Source organism: Taeniopygia guttata, chromosome 7, assembly GCF_048771995.1.
Source record: "Taeniopygia guttata chromosome 7, bTaeGut7.mat, whole genome shotgun sequence".
NCBI lineage: Eukaryota > Metazoa > Chordata > Aves > Passeriformes > Estrildidae > Taeniopygia > Taeniopygia guttata.
In genome coordinates this window covers 2057798-2074775 of record NC_133032.1, presented here as the reverse complement: position 1 = coordinate 2074775, position 16978 = coordinate 2057798, and the positions used below count along the sequence as shown (strand labels likewise).

The 16978-nt window shown below is 48.4% G+C and overlaps 1 protein-coding gene across 4 annotated transcripts; it reads right to left on the bottom strand.

Moving 5' to 3' along the window:
• Window positions 1–274: 274 nt before the first annotated feature.
• Window positions 275–6438, bottom strand: RAB17 (RAB17, member RAS oncogene family). 4 transcript variants are annotated; one of them, XM_072931898.1, is made up of 8 exons: window positions 6326–6438; window positions 5776–5861; window positions 3972–4275; window positions 2813–2972; window positions 1753–1904; window positions 1435–1560; window positions 1150–1243; window positions 275–782 (listed from the first exon to the last, which is right to left on the bottom strand). In XM_072931898.1, the coding sequence occupies exons 4-8, from the start codon at window positions 2967–2969 to the stop codon at window positions 667–669; spliced, it is 645 nt and encodes a 214-aa protein (XP_072787999.1). In that variant the 5' UTR covers window positions 2970–2972; window positions 3972–4275; window positions 5776–5861; window positions 6326–6438; the 3' UTR covers window positions 275–666. The 4 variants fall into 4 exon arrangements, with proteins under 4 accessions (XP_072787999.1, XP_072787998.1, XP_072788000.1 ...); XM_072931897.1 differs by lacking the exon at window positions 3972–4275 and having other exon boundaries at window positions 2813–3075; XM_072931899.1 differs by lacking the exon at window positions 3972–4275 and having other exon boundaries at window positions 275–787.
• Window positions 6439–16978: the final 10540 nt, after the last annotated feature.

Below are 16978 nucleotides of genomic sequence, written 5' to 3'. Positions count from 1 at the left end.
CTCTGGAGAGAGCACAGGTGGTTTTTTCTTCTCTTCCAGCCGAGTGGGCTCAAAATTGTGTAAAGGGGAGGCCCAGCAAGGCACAGGGCACTGTGACACCACACGTTGGCTTTGGCCCCCTTCTGGCTCGGTGATTGCCCCCAAGGATGAGCTGTGACCCCTGTAATGGGGTGGATGGGGTGAGGAGAGCACTGGCTCTGGTCCCTGCCACCCCCAGGCTTCATGTGGTTCCCTACAGGCTGACATGCAGTACAGGGGGGCAAAAAAATACACCTTCAGGGCAATATTCTCTTTATTTGCAGCCTGGGTGTAAAACCACCGGGATCTTTGCTTTGGGAAATTAAACCCTCCCTTTTCAGAGGGAAAGGAAAGGGAGAGGTGACAGCTGGGGGTGGGGGCACGTCACCAGTCAGGGTTGGTGGCAGTGCTCCTGGCAGCTTGTGCTTTTCTCTGGAAATGGGAGACTGGAGGAAGAAATCCCTGTGCTTTATCTCCCAGCTGAAGATGGAGCTAAAGGGGTGAAGAGGCCCCGTGTACCCAGGATGGGCTCTGAACAGGCTGTGAGAGGGAGGGTGGCCAGGCTGAGCTGTCCCTGCAGCTCTGAGCACCCCTGCTTTGTCACTGTCCCCGAAGGAGGTGGGGTCCAGCCCTGCTGAGTGCAGAGTGTCACATCCTCAGCTCCGGCAGCACCCCGTGCTCGTGCTGCTTGCCCTCAGGTCCACAGTCACCTTCCCATGTGGGGATGGCTTGGATGCCTTCTCTTTTTCCCTCCTCAGGAGCTCCTGGACTAGGAGGAAACACAAGGCAAAGAAGGGCTCCTTTCTCCTGCCAGTGGTTGGGATGCAGTGGCCACCCCATGTCCCACCCCAGGGCACCACCCCACAGCTCCCTGAACAGCTGAGCTGGGGACACCGTTGCACTACCAGACTGGATACCAGTGCAAAATACAACTGTGGCTCTGGGAGAAGGCCTGGAAGCCCTGTCTGACACTGGAATATCTCGGGGTGGCTCTGTCTGTCCTTCTGCCTTGAGGGGTGGCGCAAGCTGGACTGGCTGGGAGGAACATCTCAGTGACAAGGGGCTGAGCCTTTTAGGGGCTGGGCAGGTTCACCTGCCTCTGCTCTCACCTGGAGCCATCCCATGACTCACCTATGGCCATGAAAAGATCATTTACTTGGTGGTTGGATTTCGCAGAGGTCTCCATGAACAGGAGTCCTTTTGTTCGTGCAAAGTCTTCCCCCTCCTAAGAGAAACAAGCAGAGTTATTCCCCTGCCCCCTCTGGGGCTGCTCGTTCAGTTTTACGGTGGATTTCATGTACAGGGACTTCAAAGGTGTCTGAAAACCTCTTAAAATGTTGAATTTCCTTGGAAATTTTTCTTGGATGTATCCCAGTGCTTTGTGTGCAGGGTGATGAGGGAAACCCAGGCACTCACCTCAGTGGTGACCTCTCGCTCAGCAGCAAGGTCAGTCTTGTTGCCCACCAGAGCAATCACAATTTCATCAGGAAGGAATTTCTTCTCCAGCTCCTCCAGCCACAGCTTTGCTCTGCTGAATGTTTGCTGGAGAGATGGAGACAAAACCACCCAGTGATCAGGTTTTGATTTAATCCCATCCCTTTGTCTCAGGCGAAGCCAGCTGGGTGGCACCAAACCAGAGAGGGTGGGGAGGTTCTGATTGAGGGATACCCTTGAATGGGATTCATGGCAGCAGAAACCACCCCTGAGTGGTGGCAGGTCCTGCCAGAGCCTTACCTTGTTAGCAATGTCATAAACGAGGAGGGCAGCGTGGGCATCCCGGTAGTAGAGGTGACAGACACTCTGGTACTTCTCCTGGCCAGCTGTGTCCCAGATCTCAAACTTGACAGTGGCCTCCTCCAGGCTGAGTATCTTTGTGAAGAAGGAGCCTGCAGGCAAGATGCAGGGTGTGTGTTCACTTGGAGCAAGAGCAGGGAGCTCAGACCCCCTGCCCCGAGGCCAAACACATCCTGAAGGTCATTAATGATGCTCTAATGCACAGAATCCAGGGGGAACTTCTTGTGATCACTGGCACTGGGCTGAGGTGGCCCTTCCTGGCAGCAGATCTGGGGGGATGACACCAGGTTTGATGCTGGATAACTCTGAGCTTTGCAGAATAGCCCCCAGGCAGAGACAGCTCCACCTTGCTGGTGAGTCAGAGCTGTGAATGGGAATATCCATGGAAAGGGCTCCTGCTGGAGGGGGGCCTCCATCCTTTCCTTCAGGGAGCAGATGGCTGGTCCACAAGCAGAGGGACAAGAGGAGAAGCTCCACTTTGCTCTGCTCCACCAGCTGGCTCTTCAGTTGCAGGTGGGATCAAAGCCTCTGTACCTGCTGTGGTTCTTAAGGCAAAACCCAGGTGCATCTCATAAAATGGATATATGTAATGTCTAGGAGCTGCAGGACCCAGGCAGCGGGAATTGACACTAGGTGATCTTTAATGCAAACCTTTCTAAGAGACCCTCCTGGGGTGCCTGAATAGCTGGGAAGGAGCAGATGGGCTGCACAGTTTACTCACCATTCTGCTGCTCACCTGCCTCTACAAAGCAGCACAAAGCCAGAGCTGTGCAATGTGGATGTGGCTTTGCTTGTGGCCTGGCACTGGAAATGGGCTGAAAATGCAGAGGTGTGAAGGGGGAGGTTCTGCCTTTTGGGCAAATCTGCACCATGCTCCAAAGTGGGTCTGTGCTACTGCAAATGGACCAAGCAGCTCTCCTGCAGCCCACCCTGCTGCAGGGAAATGCGCCAGGCCTGGTCTCTTGTCCAGAGCCACGAGCTGCTGGAGCCCCTCACTCACATCCCACGGTTGGCAGCAGCTCCCTGAAGTCGCTCTTCACGTATCTGTAGGCCAGGCTTGACTTGCCCACGGACATGCTGCCCAGCAGGACCACCTTGTACATGTAGGAGGGACGAGGCCCCTCTGGGGAGGTGCCCAGTGTCACTGTCTGTGCCATGCCCTGCAAGGAAACCAGCTCTGCTCAATGGGCATCTGCCAGTGACCCCAGGATCAGCTGAGCCTCCTGCAGCAGCTGGGCAGGTGGGGCTTAACTCCAAAAGAGGCTGGAATAAAATAAAATTATTAATATAATAAGCTGCACATTTAATGCATCAAAGCATCTGCCACTGTCAGCTATGACCAGGAGGTGGAGATGTTTAGGAAGGAACTCGATGCCAGAAGCCTCCTTGGATGTAGGCGAGGAGATCGAGGAGATCGGTTCATCTCCTTAACGGGAGGGGCCGGAGGAATTTCCCGGCAGAGGGAAATCCCTTCTGGCTGTGCCTTGCTCTCCAGGACACCTCCTTCCCCAGAGCCCCGGGAAGAGCTTGGGCTGATGTCCCTCATTTATCCTGGCTAGGAGTTCCATCAGGAGACCCTCAGGAGTGAGAGGCCCTGGCCCGAGCACCCTTGAGGAGCAGCAGCACATGAAGCAGGTGACAAATGCTCCTGCAGCCTGGGTAAAGACCCCAGACAAACCCAGCCCTGGAGTGCCACCCCCATGTCACCCCAGAGTGTGACAGACTGCCCTGCTGCGCCCAGGGATGGCAGGGGAACACAGACCCAGTAACAGGGATTGCCTCAAACCTGGCTGGAAGAGAGCTGCTGCAGAGCCTTGGCTGTACCCTGAGCAGTGGGACCTCCTGGGGGACACCTGTGTCCCCTCCGCCCAGCCCTGGGTCAGGGAAGTGCCACTGCCCCGCTGCTGGGTGGGAACTGCCAGTGCAGGCAGCAAACAACACTTTGCCCTGCTTTGTCCTGGTTCCTCCTCACAGGGCTCCTCCTCCAAAAATACTCGGCTCATGTGGGCAGTTATGAAGGAGAGAGGGAAGTTCACGGGGTGTTGGGCTGAGCAGGGTGCCAGGGTGAGCTCTGCTGGAGTGGGAGCCTTCCCTCCATATGGAAGAAAGCCCTGCAGGGATCTGCAAGACTTAGGATGAAGAATTGGTGCAATTCCTACCTGGGCCTCAGGGATTTGGCTGTAGAAGCAAGAAGAACCTTTACAAAGACACCTACAGCAGCAGCAGCAGCAGTGGAGCTCCCTGTCCCTGCAGCTCCCTGTCCCTGACAAAAGCCCCTTGTTCCTGCGAGCTGCTCATCCCACGTGGCTCCTGTATTTTGCCTCTCCTCCCTCTGCAATCTGGCAGGCTCCAGATCTTTAGTTCTTCATCAAGGCTGTCATTAAGAGTGTTCCTTGGCTGAACCCAGGTCTGTATCTTTAGATCCAAGTAGTTTTTCTGCTGGGTGAGACGGGCTTTAATCCCCTTAAAAAACACAAGTAACATCATCTCCCTCAACTCATGCAGCCCTGTGATGAAGAGCAGGATCACAGGTTGTGCAGAACAGCTAGTTAGTCTTATTTTTCAAGCAGGAAAAAGATAAGCCCTGTGGCACAGCATGAATGTCCTCCTTAGGGTATTGATTACATACAGGAGGCTCTTTGTAGGCTGGGAACAAAACTGCCATCCATTCTGGGCAGTTATTGTCAGTGATAAGCCATCAAACTCTCTAAGGAAACAGGAAACTGCTTGAAAACTACCCAAGGTTGTCTATACTAAACACAGCTCCTCATCATTTCCCTCTGCTGCTCTCTGTCCAACCTGAGAAAGATGGGTTGATGGAACAAAACTCACTTGAGATTTACTGCAATGAGTTTTGCCAAAGTTCACTTGAGACAATTCTTTTCCCCATGTTAAGAGTCAGAGGGTGAGTCTCCCTTCCCACCTGAGGAGGACGGTAAGGAAGCAAAACAAGCGACTTTGTTCTGATTCAGTGGAAAATGGGATTTAAGGGGAAATTGTAGGGCCTTTGCCTTCTTTTTTTTGTTGGAAAAGGAGAGTACAGAGTAAAACCCTGCACTTGCTGGATAAGGGACTATGGGAAAAGCATCCAGATATCTACTGTCATCAATTTGGAGAGCAACAGCTGAGGTGGTGCAGGTCATCTCCTTGTGCCAAGAGGCCGTGCTGAGGGGCAGGGAAAGCTCAACCTCCTCAGATCCAGTGTAGTCAGAGAAAATAAACCAATTTATCTTCAATCAGCTGTAAACACCCTGCTGGTGGATTTAGTCTTCAGGTACAGCTTGATATTTCCAGGCAGTCGTGTCTAGCAGCAAATAGGGGCAAATTAGGGGCAGGCTTCTTGATCCTACACTTGTCTTGAAGGTGAGTTCCCAAACACCCACAACACCAATAATTTCTCACTTCCTAAAGGAGGATTAAACATTGCTGCACCCAGGGAATTTTGTTCAGCATCTTTAACCTGGGCTGGAGGGATCCTGGTGTATTTGTTGTCAGGGGATAAGACTTTTATTTCCAAAGGAAAGCAGTAAGAAAAAAAAAAAGTCATGCATACCTTTGGGGATTAAGTGAATGAGAAGTTAAAACTTATTTAAAACTCTGTTTAGCTTCCTGGTAAATTAATGTTCTTTAAATGCAATGATGTCTAACTGGTGTCTAAGATTTTCTAGGTCCTAATACCATTAAAGCCATTTGCTGAGTTTCTGCAAAGGGGTGCAAGAGTGAATCAGAACAAAAATTACTAAGCACTTCAGAAAAATTACAGGACTTCAATACTTAATTGTGGAAGTCTGCAGTATTTAACCCTGCAGGTTTCAGACACAATATTTCAGGTTCTTTCAGATTTAGATACTTAACTTCCCCCCCACACACACACACAAGATAGTTGTCATGCACCTACCTCCCCAGTTAATTTCTAGCATTCAGCTCAAAGCTCTGCTCTGCTTATGGGAGCCTCCTCCTTACCTGCTTAAGCTCTGGCTTAAATAAGAAAGTGGCCACTCAGAAAGTTCACTGAAGCCAGGGTTACCAGGGGATAGAAAAAATCCCAACTGCAAAGACATAAAGTGTAAATATTAGATTTACACAGTGATGGTATCTCAGAAGAAGCAGCTCCCTCAAAGTGAAGGGGAAGGGAATGAGGATCATTAACCCCGCGGGGAAATAAGGCTGCAATAAACGGGACCGCCCTGGGCTGTGGGAGAGACCCAGAGCTCTGCTGAGACCTTCACAACAGCTCTGGGAGGATGGGGTAGGGCAGAGGCCTTCCTAAAACCTCTTTTCTTGGGCAGGAGTCACTGAGGACCGTGCCACCCTTCGTGCCTCGGGCGTGAGGATGAGAGTGAGGATGAGAGGATGAGAGTGAGGATGAGAGGATGAGAGTGAGGATGAGAGTGAGGATGAGAGTGAGGATGAGAAGATGAGAGTGTTTCCAGAGCTGGCCTGGGAAAGGCGCCTTGGAGAGGGCGGCTTGGGGCTGCCCGGTGGGGAATTCCTGAGCGGAGGATGTCTTCACCTTCCCGAGGCCTCGCTGTCCTCCAGAGGATGCCTTCACCTTCCCAAAGCCTCGCTGTCCCGCTAGGGCTGCAGTCCGTGCGTCAGGGGTGGCAGGATGACAGCCCCATCCCTGTGTCCAGGGCTGCAGTCCGTGTGTCAGGGGTGGCAGGACGATGGCCCCATCCCCGTGTCCGAGCCTCTCCGTACTGGGAGCAGCTAAAAGCGAAAGCCGGCTCCGGGAGCGGTGTCAAAGGTGAGAGAGGCGGCCCCAGCTCAGTGAACCTTAGACCTGCCACCAGGGCGAAGGTCTGGCAGCCAGGCAAGATGGTGAGAGGCTGTTGTGTTGTCACCGTGGCCGTCCTCCCGCACCCTCCATCCCTGCCTCCGTCCTTCCCTCCCCGCTTTGGCGGTGGGCGGGTGGATGGACGCACGGGCGGACAGACAGATGGATGAATGGTTTGTGGGACTTTGTCCATGTCTCGGGATCCAAGAGCGTCCCAGCTAGCAAGGAAATGGGGGTAAAACCCCCTCGGCTCCCCCAAGGTTTGAGGATTAGGGAGGGCTGGGTGTGGCTGAAGTCATGGTGCACACGGGATCTGTGCTCTCTGGGTTTTTATAACATGGCAATTTCTGCTGCTGAACGTTAGACCTGGCTTTGGTCTTGTGCCAGGTACAGGCTCAGATATCCCGGGTTTGGGATTGCAAAGGGGATGTGTTTTGTGGGAGAAGATGTGCCCGCTTCTCTGGCAAAATGCTTCGGCTGCAAAATAGCTGCTCCTGAGTTTGGGAGGTACAAAGTGAGCAAAAACTGAGCATTTTACTGCCTGTTAATTAAGGTAACAGAGGGTTACCCCAGGCAGCTGGGGCTCAGTGTTTTGCAGAAGGCTGCTCTTGTTCAGTATCTTGAGAGAGAAATCACATGCTATATTGCATTGAGATAACGGGTCAGGTGTGAGAATGGGGAGATCTGATATTTAGACGTCTGAATGACGATAATCCTGTGTTTCTGTCACTCCTCTTGTCATAGTCAGTGTCTTTCCTTCAAGCAAGATATATGGAAATGAAACAAACATAACAAAATCTAGTCCTAATGGTTATAGGGAACAGGGGGAAAAGCAGAAGTCCTACAAGAAAGCCTAAAAACAATATCATGCTAGTATTGAAATGAGAAATGTGTCTTGTGACTTCTGAGGCCTAAGCACTGCAGTTCAATTACTTCCCATTTCAGTGATGAAAAGCCATGTACAGTTTCCTTTCCCAGGTCCTTCCCATCAGCTCTGCAGAGGCTCGTGCTGGATTTGGGGATCCTTTGAACACAGTTCCTAACAACTCTATGAATAAGTACAGTATTTCCAGCCCAGAAACCGTTCAATGTGCTCCCACCCCTTTCTTATAACTTGTTTCCCAAAGGAATTGAATTAAAGCTTTTTTTTAATTACTATTTCTAGGGCTTTGGATTAGTCAGCCCTTCAGTGTAAGTCTCTGTGACCCTGTGCAAAGTTGCACTGGTACAACAAGGGGGAAGGAAGATGCTTCAGGATTTTGGAAGGGCTGAGTGTGGATACCTTGAGATGGAGTTGCTGCAGCAAGGAATCCTTGCCCACATCAATGATTTTACCCACTGGTTTGGACCTACAGGCTCTGGTACCATCATGCACCTAAACTATGCATCCAATTTTTAGCAGGGAAAAAAAGGCTGGGAGGCTTTGAAGGCTTATGAAAGGATGGCTTTGTCAGGACTAAGAGAAACTTCATTCCCAGTTTGTGCTGCTCTGTTATTTTCATACCAGCCTCCTCTGCCCCAGCAGATGCCACATCTCAGAGGCCTTTGTGGAGGGCTTTTATCAAAGAAGGTGGTGGGGATAAGTGCCATGGCCTGGCTGGAGGCCTGCAGAGCCCAGGGGAGGCTGTCCCTTGTGTGGGCTGGGACAGCCTCCCCTGGAAGGCTCCTCTGAGCTCCTGCTGAGCCAGACCCACTAGAGGGCACAGCTCATCTGCCTTTTCAGACAGCGAGGATGCTGCTGCCCAGACAGCCAAACAGACACCAGTCCATGAGAGATGCACTGAGGTCTCCTGCCAGAAATGTGGATGGACAGCCAAGCTTTTCTTGCTCTTTGCTCTCCAAACAACTGGAATGTGAACATTTCTGATAAGCACTGTTGCAGTGCCAGGGAGCCAGAGGTTTTTCTGTCTGCTTGCCTGCTTCTTCTGAGGGAAAATATGCAGGATGCTGAGGATCAGACCAGTGGTTGGCAAATAGAGACTGTGGCTGCATTGGTACTGGATGAGTAGAGCACCTGGAGCATTCTGCACAAACTTGGGGATACACCTTGCTGTGCTTGTGCAGTGAAGGGATCCTCTCTGGAAATAAATTTTACTGGTAAAAACTGGACATGGGTTGTTTTTCTGAGGTTTAGGGACTGCATTTCATTTTACAGCCACCTGGTGTAATTGTGTCATGAGAATTTGGAGGATGGGTCTGGCCACAGGAGTGGTGTGGATCAAATACACCTTATAGACCTTTCCCCACCGCTCCACCTCAGCCTTTTTATTTGATTTTTAACTGTGAAGAAAAAGCTGACATGGAAGTGGTGCACAAGAATTCCAGAGGAGGTCAAAATAAAACTTCTAGGCTAAGCACTCAAGAGTAATTCCAATAATCTTGTATTTCTGGCTCTGCCTGCTGCGTAACTTTGAACAGGACACCTCTCCTTCCTCCTTTTTCTGAGTTAAAGGAGGCACAAGCACACAGATCTTGGTGGGACAGTTTAGAAACTCCTGGAGGGTTCTTTTTCAGTGGTTGTGTAGCACTTGGTTCTCCCTGACTGGGACTGCTGTGAGGAAGCATCGATATGGGCACTGTAAATCCTCCCTTGCTTAAGGAAGAGTGGTTGTGTGGAAAAGTCAGCAGAGTCTGGCAATAAAGGCACAACCCTGAGCTGAACACAGAGACTGAAACCTCAGCTTTGCCACTTGTTTGCTGTCTGCCTGTGGGAAGAGTTCTTTTTTCTCTTCTGGCTTGTTTCTCCCCCTCTCCTTGGGTTCATCCACACGGATTCCATGTGGTCCCTGGTGTGCCCTGTGCAAGCAGCCCAGCTCAGGAGGTCTGATCACTATCAAAGCTCCCATGCTGTTGAAATGAGGCTTAGACTTTGTACTGCTCTGGAATTGTCCTCATCTTCAGCATTTTTGGTCCCCTGAGGTCCCTGAATACCACAAAATTGTTACTGATGGGTCAGTTTGTATCCTAAACACTCTCATTTCTTAATTTTTCAAGAACTAACACCCAAAACCATGGTCAGCAAAATAAATTCAAAATAATTGATCAATCCAGAGGTCACAGCAAACGATGTTCTCAAAACTGTTTGCCATACCTATGCTGTTAAACGTGCCATCCCTTGTTTGTGTGGTGGTTTTCATACACAACATGTCTAAGGAGTCAAATTACAGAATGGAAATACTTGAAGTGTCCTGGTCTTTGCTGTTTCTCCTTTTCTGTGTGTGATGAAGTAATGAAAACCCAGGGTATTCCACTGATGATCATACAGGCAAGGTCTGTCACCACTGCCATGCAGCATTAAAAGATCTTTTTGTTTTGAGAGGAGCAAGGGTTGTGCCTTTGCTAAGGAAAAAAAAAAGGGGGGAAAAAAAAGATTGAGGTTCTCACTGTTACAGTGATAAAAAGTTAAGGCCTATTTTAAGGATTGGTGGAGCTGTCATGGTGAACAGATCATTTACACTGGCTCAAAACTGTGAGCCTGCCCTGAACTGCTTCAGGCCTCTAAAATGCTTGTCTTCCTGTATTAATTATTAACGTTGCTAAAACACTCCAGAGATTGGCTTGGAAACATTAAACAAACTTAATATTAATAGCTCCCAGATGATAAGTGATGGTGAACATTAGCATGTGTTAAAAGACCGTGGAGGGAAAATAACTACTGACTACAATAAACATTTGAAGTCTGGTGGCATTAAATTACAAAAGGAATACAAGTGTGAACCACAAGAAAGGCTTTCCTACAGCATTAGCACTTGAAGAGACAGGTGAGATTGTTTTCACCTCTGAAATTACACTTGACAGGTCACAATAAATAGCCTTGAGGTATGTGCTGAGGTTCTTACAGTATGTCTAATAAGCAAAGTGCAGCTTGGGTGAAAAGTAAATGTACGTGGCTTGCTCAGGTAAAGATGCCTGCATTGAACAATTTGCTTATCTCAAGCTTCACGTTCTCATTTCTCAGCAGACCTTGGCCAGGAGGATCCTTCCAACTTCATGTTCTCATTTCTCAGCAGACCTTGGCCAGGAGGATCCTTCAAACTTCATGTTCTCATTTCTCAGCAGACCTTGGCCAGGAGATCCCTCTCCAGAGTCCAGCCCACCTTGCCAGGAGAGCTGCCAGGCAGAGACTTTTGGCTCCAGGCTGGGTACCTGACTTCAGAGAAAAAGCCAGCCCTGAGGGCCATGGAAACAGAGGAAATGGTTCTGTGAAACAAGAGACATCCTTATCTGACCTGGTGCAGGTTTGGCAGCATTTTACATCATTAAAGCATTTAAACACTCTCTTCCACGTGCAGCTGGTGTCTACCCTGAGCCCCATGTGCTGCTTTTTTACCAGTGGGGATATCACTTTTGGGACAGACCTTGACCTCTGAGGAAAACTTGGTGGAACTGGCCAGCTGGCTTCAGCTTTTAGTGTGGGACTGGCAGAGTGATCACACATGTTCCCTTAGGAAACCAAGCTAAAAATGGCTGTAGGTGGTACCTTTCCAAGCAAAGGGCTAAAGAGGAGCTCCCTCACAGCCAAAAGTTGCTCAATAATCTCCCCCAGAAGCGCTTCATCTCTCTCTGTTTGCGAGGCAGCTGTATCAAATGCAACTGAAAATGTTTTGCCTCTGCATGGAAAGAGAAATATTTAAGCAATGCTGTCTCACACAGACTTGAAAAGCTCATGTGGGTGTGAATATGAGCTTAGTTTCCCTGAAGTCCCCACCCAGCTTTGGGGATGCCTAGCCCAAAAAACTTCACAGGGCATTTTATGACAGATTTTGCCTCTCCATGGCAGCAGAGTTTTGCTTTTTCAGGTCACATCTAAATGTTTGGCTGGTTTTCAATTGGTTTTTAGTCTCAGGCATTGTGTGTTACAGGCATGGTCTGTATAGGCACAAGAATAGAAATTATTTCATCAGTTTGAGCCTGAGTAACCTCGTTTAAGGCCAGATGCTGCTGGAAGAGTTGTCAAGCAGTCATCTTGGGCAGAGGTGAAATGAGTCATCTGTTGCCAATAAACTTGGAAGGAACAGAGGTGCCTGGGGGGGACGACACCATTATCTGCTGTTACCTCGAGCAACTCCTTTTATAATTGAAAAAGGTATTAAAAATTATTTGGGGAATTTCTAATTAGTTGAGCTGAACCACTGATGTGCTCCGGATGTTTCGGGAACTTAACCTAGTAACTTCTCCAAAAGAGGCCACGCAGAGAAGTGTCTTTCCTGCCTTTCCCCTCTGCCACCACCGCTCCAAGGTCAGAGAGGATGAAAACCTCTGCAGAAATTGAGGTTGAGCAACAAAGGCGGTGCCTGTCAGCCCCTGGGGAGGTGCCTCCTCCTAACAGTGCCCAGACATCCATGGCTTAAGGCTGGAAACCCTCCAATATATTGGGTAGCTGTCCTTAGGGAAAGGCACAGATAGGAAAGGCAGGAGGAAGGAAAAGAAGAGACTTGGTGGCAGAGACAATTTATTCCCATTTTTGACATATTTTTCCAGTATGATGCCTGACAATTTGTTCAGCTGGCTGTGGAAATTGGTAGTTTCTAGATGAAAAATATTTTGCTCTCTGAACAGTTTGGGGTATTCTGTGCTTTATCTACCTATTGATTTATTTATTTACTGTTTCTACAGCAGCTGAAACAAAAGGGTTCTGCAGCAACTCATTGTGTTTGGAGGGGGGAAAAATTATTCTTCTAATTGTTGCTACAATGGGAGGGAAAACAAAAAACTGGAGAGTTTGACAATGTTGCCTGACTGTTTTGGCTTTTTGTTGATGGAGAGGAGAGGAGCTGATTCCTTCTGGGAAGGACCAGAGGGGTTTTAGTGCCTTGATAATTAACGCTGAGGAAAAACTCACAGGAAAATGGTAGAGCACAGTGCCTGCTGCAGGTCTGGGATGGATGAACTGGATTGGGATTCCCAGTGAGGCACTGGGCAGGTGAGTCAGCCCCATGTGCCATTTATCAGTCACTCTGCATGGAAAACCAGGAATGCTATGGATGCCAGAAAAATGTGTTATGATTTAGAATCAGATGCATCAGCTCTAACACACTGTATAATCGCAGATGTTTTATCTCCGTTTCCTCTAATGTTTTGTTACCAGTATCATCTTTCACTTCCCAGTTTAGGCAAAGTCCTTTATTTCAGGAAACTATAATGACCTGCCTTCCTGCCCTGCTGGTGATTATCCCAGCTGGAATGTGAAATCCTTTAGCACCAGCATGGCTTTAGGAAAGCCAGGAATTGTTAGCTACCATGGCTGGTTCATTGCTGTTCTGTGTGGGTGGGGGACTGGAGAGGTGACAGGAGGTGGGGTAGGGATGCACAGCTTCAGATCCTTAAGCAGAGCCACAAGACGTCACACAGGTGCTCTTCTGTCTGATGTCAAGTGGTTGGAATCATTCCCTGAGAACAGGCCTGGCCATTTTTCACTTTGCTGTAGAATAGGTGAGTGGAAAATACCTCTTTCCTGACAAGAATGAATGATGGTTTGAAGCAGAGCACAGCTTTCTGCGCTTGAGAAGAGGGATGCTTTGCCTCTGGTTTGTGCCTTGGATGAATCTGGATAGATTTCCATGGGGACAGTAAACAGCACCTCCTTCCCCTCTTCCGCTCCAGCTGAGGGAGTTTTAGCTGTGATGTGGTTTCCCAAAAGCTCTTCCAAAAGCATGTTCATATGGCATTTTACAGAACAATATGATTAATTAGTGCAAGCACTTGGTCTTTTGCAAACAATTGGTTGTTTTTAGGCCATGTGTTGTGGCTATGTTTTAGCCCATTTCAAAACAACTGGCGTTTCAGAAAATCTGGAGGGCCTGGTTGGAAAATGTGGCTCAGCTTAATGCTGCAACCTTTGGGATGGGAGTGGATGAGGCCACACAGCATGAACATGAAAAACAGAGGGAAACTTGTATCAAGGCCATGTGATTCCTCACTCCCGTGTCTCCGGGCTGTCAGTGGCGTGAGGACACCGGCACCACGGCAGCAGGAATGCTTTGATATATTAATCCCAAAGTGATGCAGGGTTAGTTCCTCAGCTGCTCCAGCTGATGTAATGCATTGTTTGCACCGAAGCCAGCCCGATTTTGTCTGGCTGAAGGATTTACTAGTTCAGACTATGTTTTTGGACAGATGTAGAAGCTGTATTCCCAAATTAAATATGTACCTTGATCTCTCGCCTGCATTCCACCTGGAGCGCAGGCCGAGGGGATGCAAGGCATCCCACAGCCTGGAATAGGTTTTAGATCCACAGCACTTGAGGTAGGGAACAAGGGGTGTTTTTAGACTAGGTGAAAGAGACCACGATGTCTTTTCTTCTGAAAATAGCACAGGGCTCTCTTAGAATGCAGCTTTTTTTTTTTTTTTTTTTGCACATCAAGAGGGGAAGCCACAGGAGAAGCAGCCAAATTTGGAGCTCAGCAGTGCTGTGGCAAGCTGGGAATAGCAGATAGGAGCAGAGAGAGCAAACAACAGACCATGACCATCCGGCTTTGGGAGACAGCCTGGGATGGGTTTGGCTCCCCACAAGCCCAGCTGCTGTGGAGCTGGCTTCACTTTGCTCTGCTGAAACACTGAGCCATGGCGTGTCTGCTGCTAATTAGATTAGGTCCACAGAGGCTGTCTTGAGCAGGCTCCCACTTTTGCCTGGGATGGGCTGCTCTCAGTGAGCTCAGCCATGGCTGGCACATAGCAGGTGAGTTCCCTGCCTGGCACAGTCACACAGAACCTGCACATGATGGTCTGGGTGAAGGCTGGCTGGTGCCCTCCAAGCAGGAGCATCGATGGGACAAGAACAACCTCTCTGGGGTCACTGAGTGTCAGCTGGGATGGACACCCATGTCTCAGATTTCCTGGCAGGGTGAAAAGCCTGCAGTGTTTGGCCCAGTGCTTGCTAGGGCAGACGGACCCTCAGGGTAGTGCTTACCACAGACTTGACATACCCACTCACAAGCTTTTTTGGGGTGCATGTTCAGAAATTTGGCAAGAAATCTCTGGTATCCACTAGAATTATATATGGTCTGTTTAGCTGTATGCTCCTGCGCTGACTTGGCTTTAAGCTTTACATAGCGTCATCCCCATCCCACTTATCTCCAAAGGACTTCATAGAAGAGAGATGCACTTTGAACACACAAGCCAACTCCTCCTCATCTCAGTAAAGTCCTCCTGCTGCTTATCCTAGGAGCTTTTCTCTCCACAGCTATTCAAGTTTGATTTATTTTTAATAAGAAAAAGCAGGCTTGTGGCACCATTTTAGGTAAAGTCTTGCAGACGGTTGTGCAATGACCCTTTCTTGAAGTGCTCTCCACATTAAATGCAGTGTTTTGGTGTTTCTGTTGTGATGGTGGCACGCAACCAACCCATAGGCAGTTTGTGACCCCAGAACTTCCTCCTTTTCCCATATTAACAGTTGGTGAGATCATGAATTTAGCCTTTGGCTAAATCAGGCTGTCTGCCTGATTTCAGGCCTCTTGTTTCTCAAGTCCTTAACCTCTTGTATGACTTTACTCTCCTTTTTTGGTGACACTTTAACACTGTGTCATCAGCTTATTTCATTAGTGCTGTCCTAATGTGTGCCAGGGTACACAGGAAAATACTAAATGAAATCAACCCCGAGGTTAACCTTTGAAAAACTCACTTTTGATTCTTCCTCAACCCTAATCCAACGCTGAGACCTCGAGCTCCCCAAAGTGGCATCTTTAGTAACCTGTGAAAAATACACAAGTGGAAAACTATCTCTCATGGCATGCCAAGGTGATTGAGGCGGCCAATAACTCATTAAGGGGTTTTGGCAAGATGAAGTCAACCAATAAGCTTTTTTCAGAAAAAACCCACATCACATTGCTGTTGGTAAAAGCGATCAAGGGCTGCTGCTGTTGTGGGATTTTTTTTCTCCAGTCCTCCTAAAGCTTGTCTTGGAAGCCCACAGTATTCTCCTTGGCCAACCCAAGCCCATGGATCTCTTTTTTGGACCAGCTGGGAAGACACTAATCAGTTCTGGCTTTGCTGTGTGACTACAAACTGCAGGCTAGACATGACAAAGCTAAGCAAGGCTCCCAAAGGGCCAGAGCTCTGCTGATGCAAATAATGACCCTGCTGACTTGAAGAGACAGAATAACAGTAAGGAATTTCATCCAGGCAAAGTACACATGGACACCACCAGTCTCCTGAGCCTTGTCTTGACACTGCTCAGATGTGGCAACACACCTGAAAGCTTTTCCCAGGAGATCTGATTTGCTGGAGAGGATCACCTTGGTTGCACAAGTGTTTTTTTCATTTTCCTGCAGAATTTCAGTGCCAGCACATACTTGTCTGTGATGTAATTTTTTTCCATTAATAAATCTGCAGACCCTGCTGGATACCACTGCTGTTATGTTTGCAAAATATCACAATGCTAATGGAGCCCTGCTCATCTAATGTATCCTGACAATCTCAAATTTTGGCCTCCTCTGTTGGATTTTCCGAGGTCTTTAAGCATTCCACGCTCCTTGGACAAATGGACATCTTGTTAAAGCTGCCACGCTTCATTTCTGATTTGGCAGATGTTGTGACCTTACAGTGGAGTGGAGAGGTACCCTTGTGCTTGCTTTTAACACCCTCAATCAGACGCCGGATTCCCCTATTCCAGGGCTTGCCTCTAATATAAATGTAATCACATTTTCCTTCCCAGGACACAAAAACATCCATTTCATTATGTAAAAGAGGTTCCTCAAGTACACCACCACCAGTCTGAACAGCTGATTGCTTGTTCTGATTCTCAACAGTTGGGTTTTACAAGAGGGTTTGGTTTAAGAGCAGCACAGAGGGAAAATTGTATCTTTTAGGGTGTGCTCTGCACAAAGCAGCCTCCTTGGACACAGGATACTGGAGAATGAGGGGTGTATTATTCACTTAATAATAGAGCCCTTTAAAACTGGCATGGGATACTCAGTGTTGTCCGACTATCATTTATCACAGTCATGACTTTCAGACAAAACCAGCCTCGCCCTTGTGTTGCTTGTTAAAATAAGTGTTTTATTTTCAGTGTTTCATTTGCACTCACTGCTCTCCACAGTGCAGCCAAAACCAACGTGGTTTGAACCATTATTTCAAATTTATCTGGACAAATTATCTATGTATAGTATTTTTATAACAAGATGGCTTATTTTGTCTATTTAAAATAAAAAAAAAATTACTGTGCATGTCTGGAATGCAGGGAAAGAGAAGGATTTCTTACACTGCAGAGCACATTCAGTGAGTGATTTGAAATCTCTCTGCAGTCATCCACCAGCATGTTCTCTTCCAGTTTCTCTGCTTTAGTATTTTAATTCTTCCTTCCCTCCTCCATCTTTCTTTTCTCCTTCCCCTGTACTTCCTTTGTCTATTTCTTCCTTTCTCCCCTGCCTTGTTTCTTTCTTCTCCCCCTTT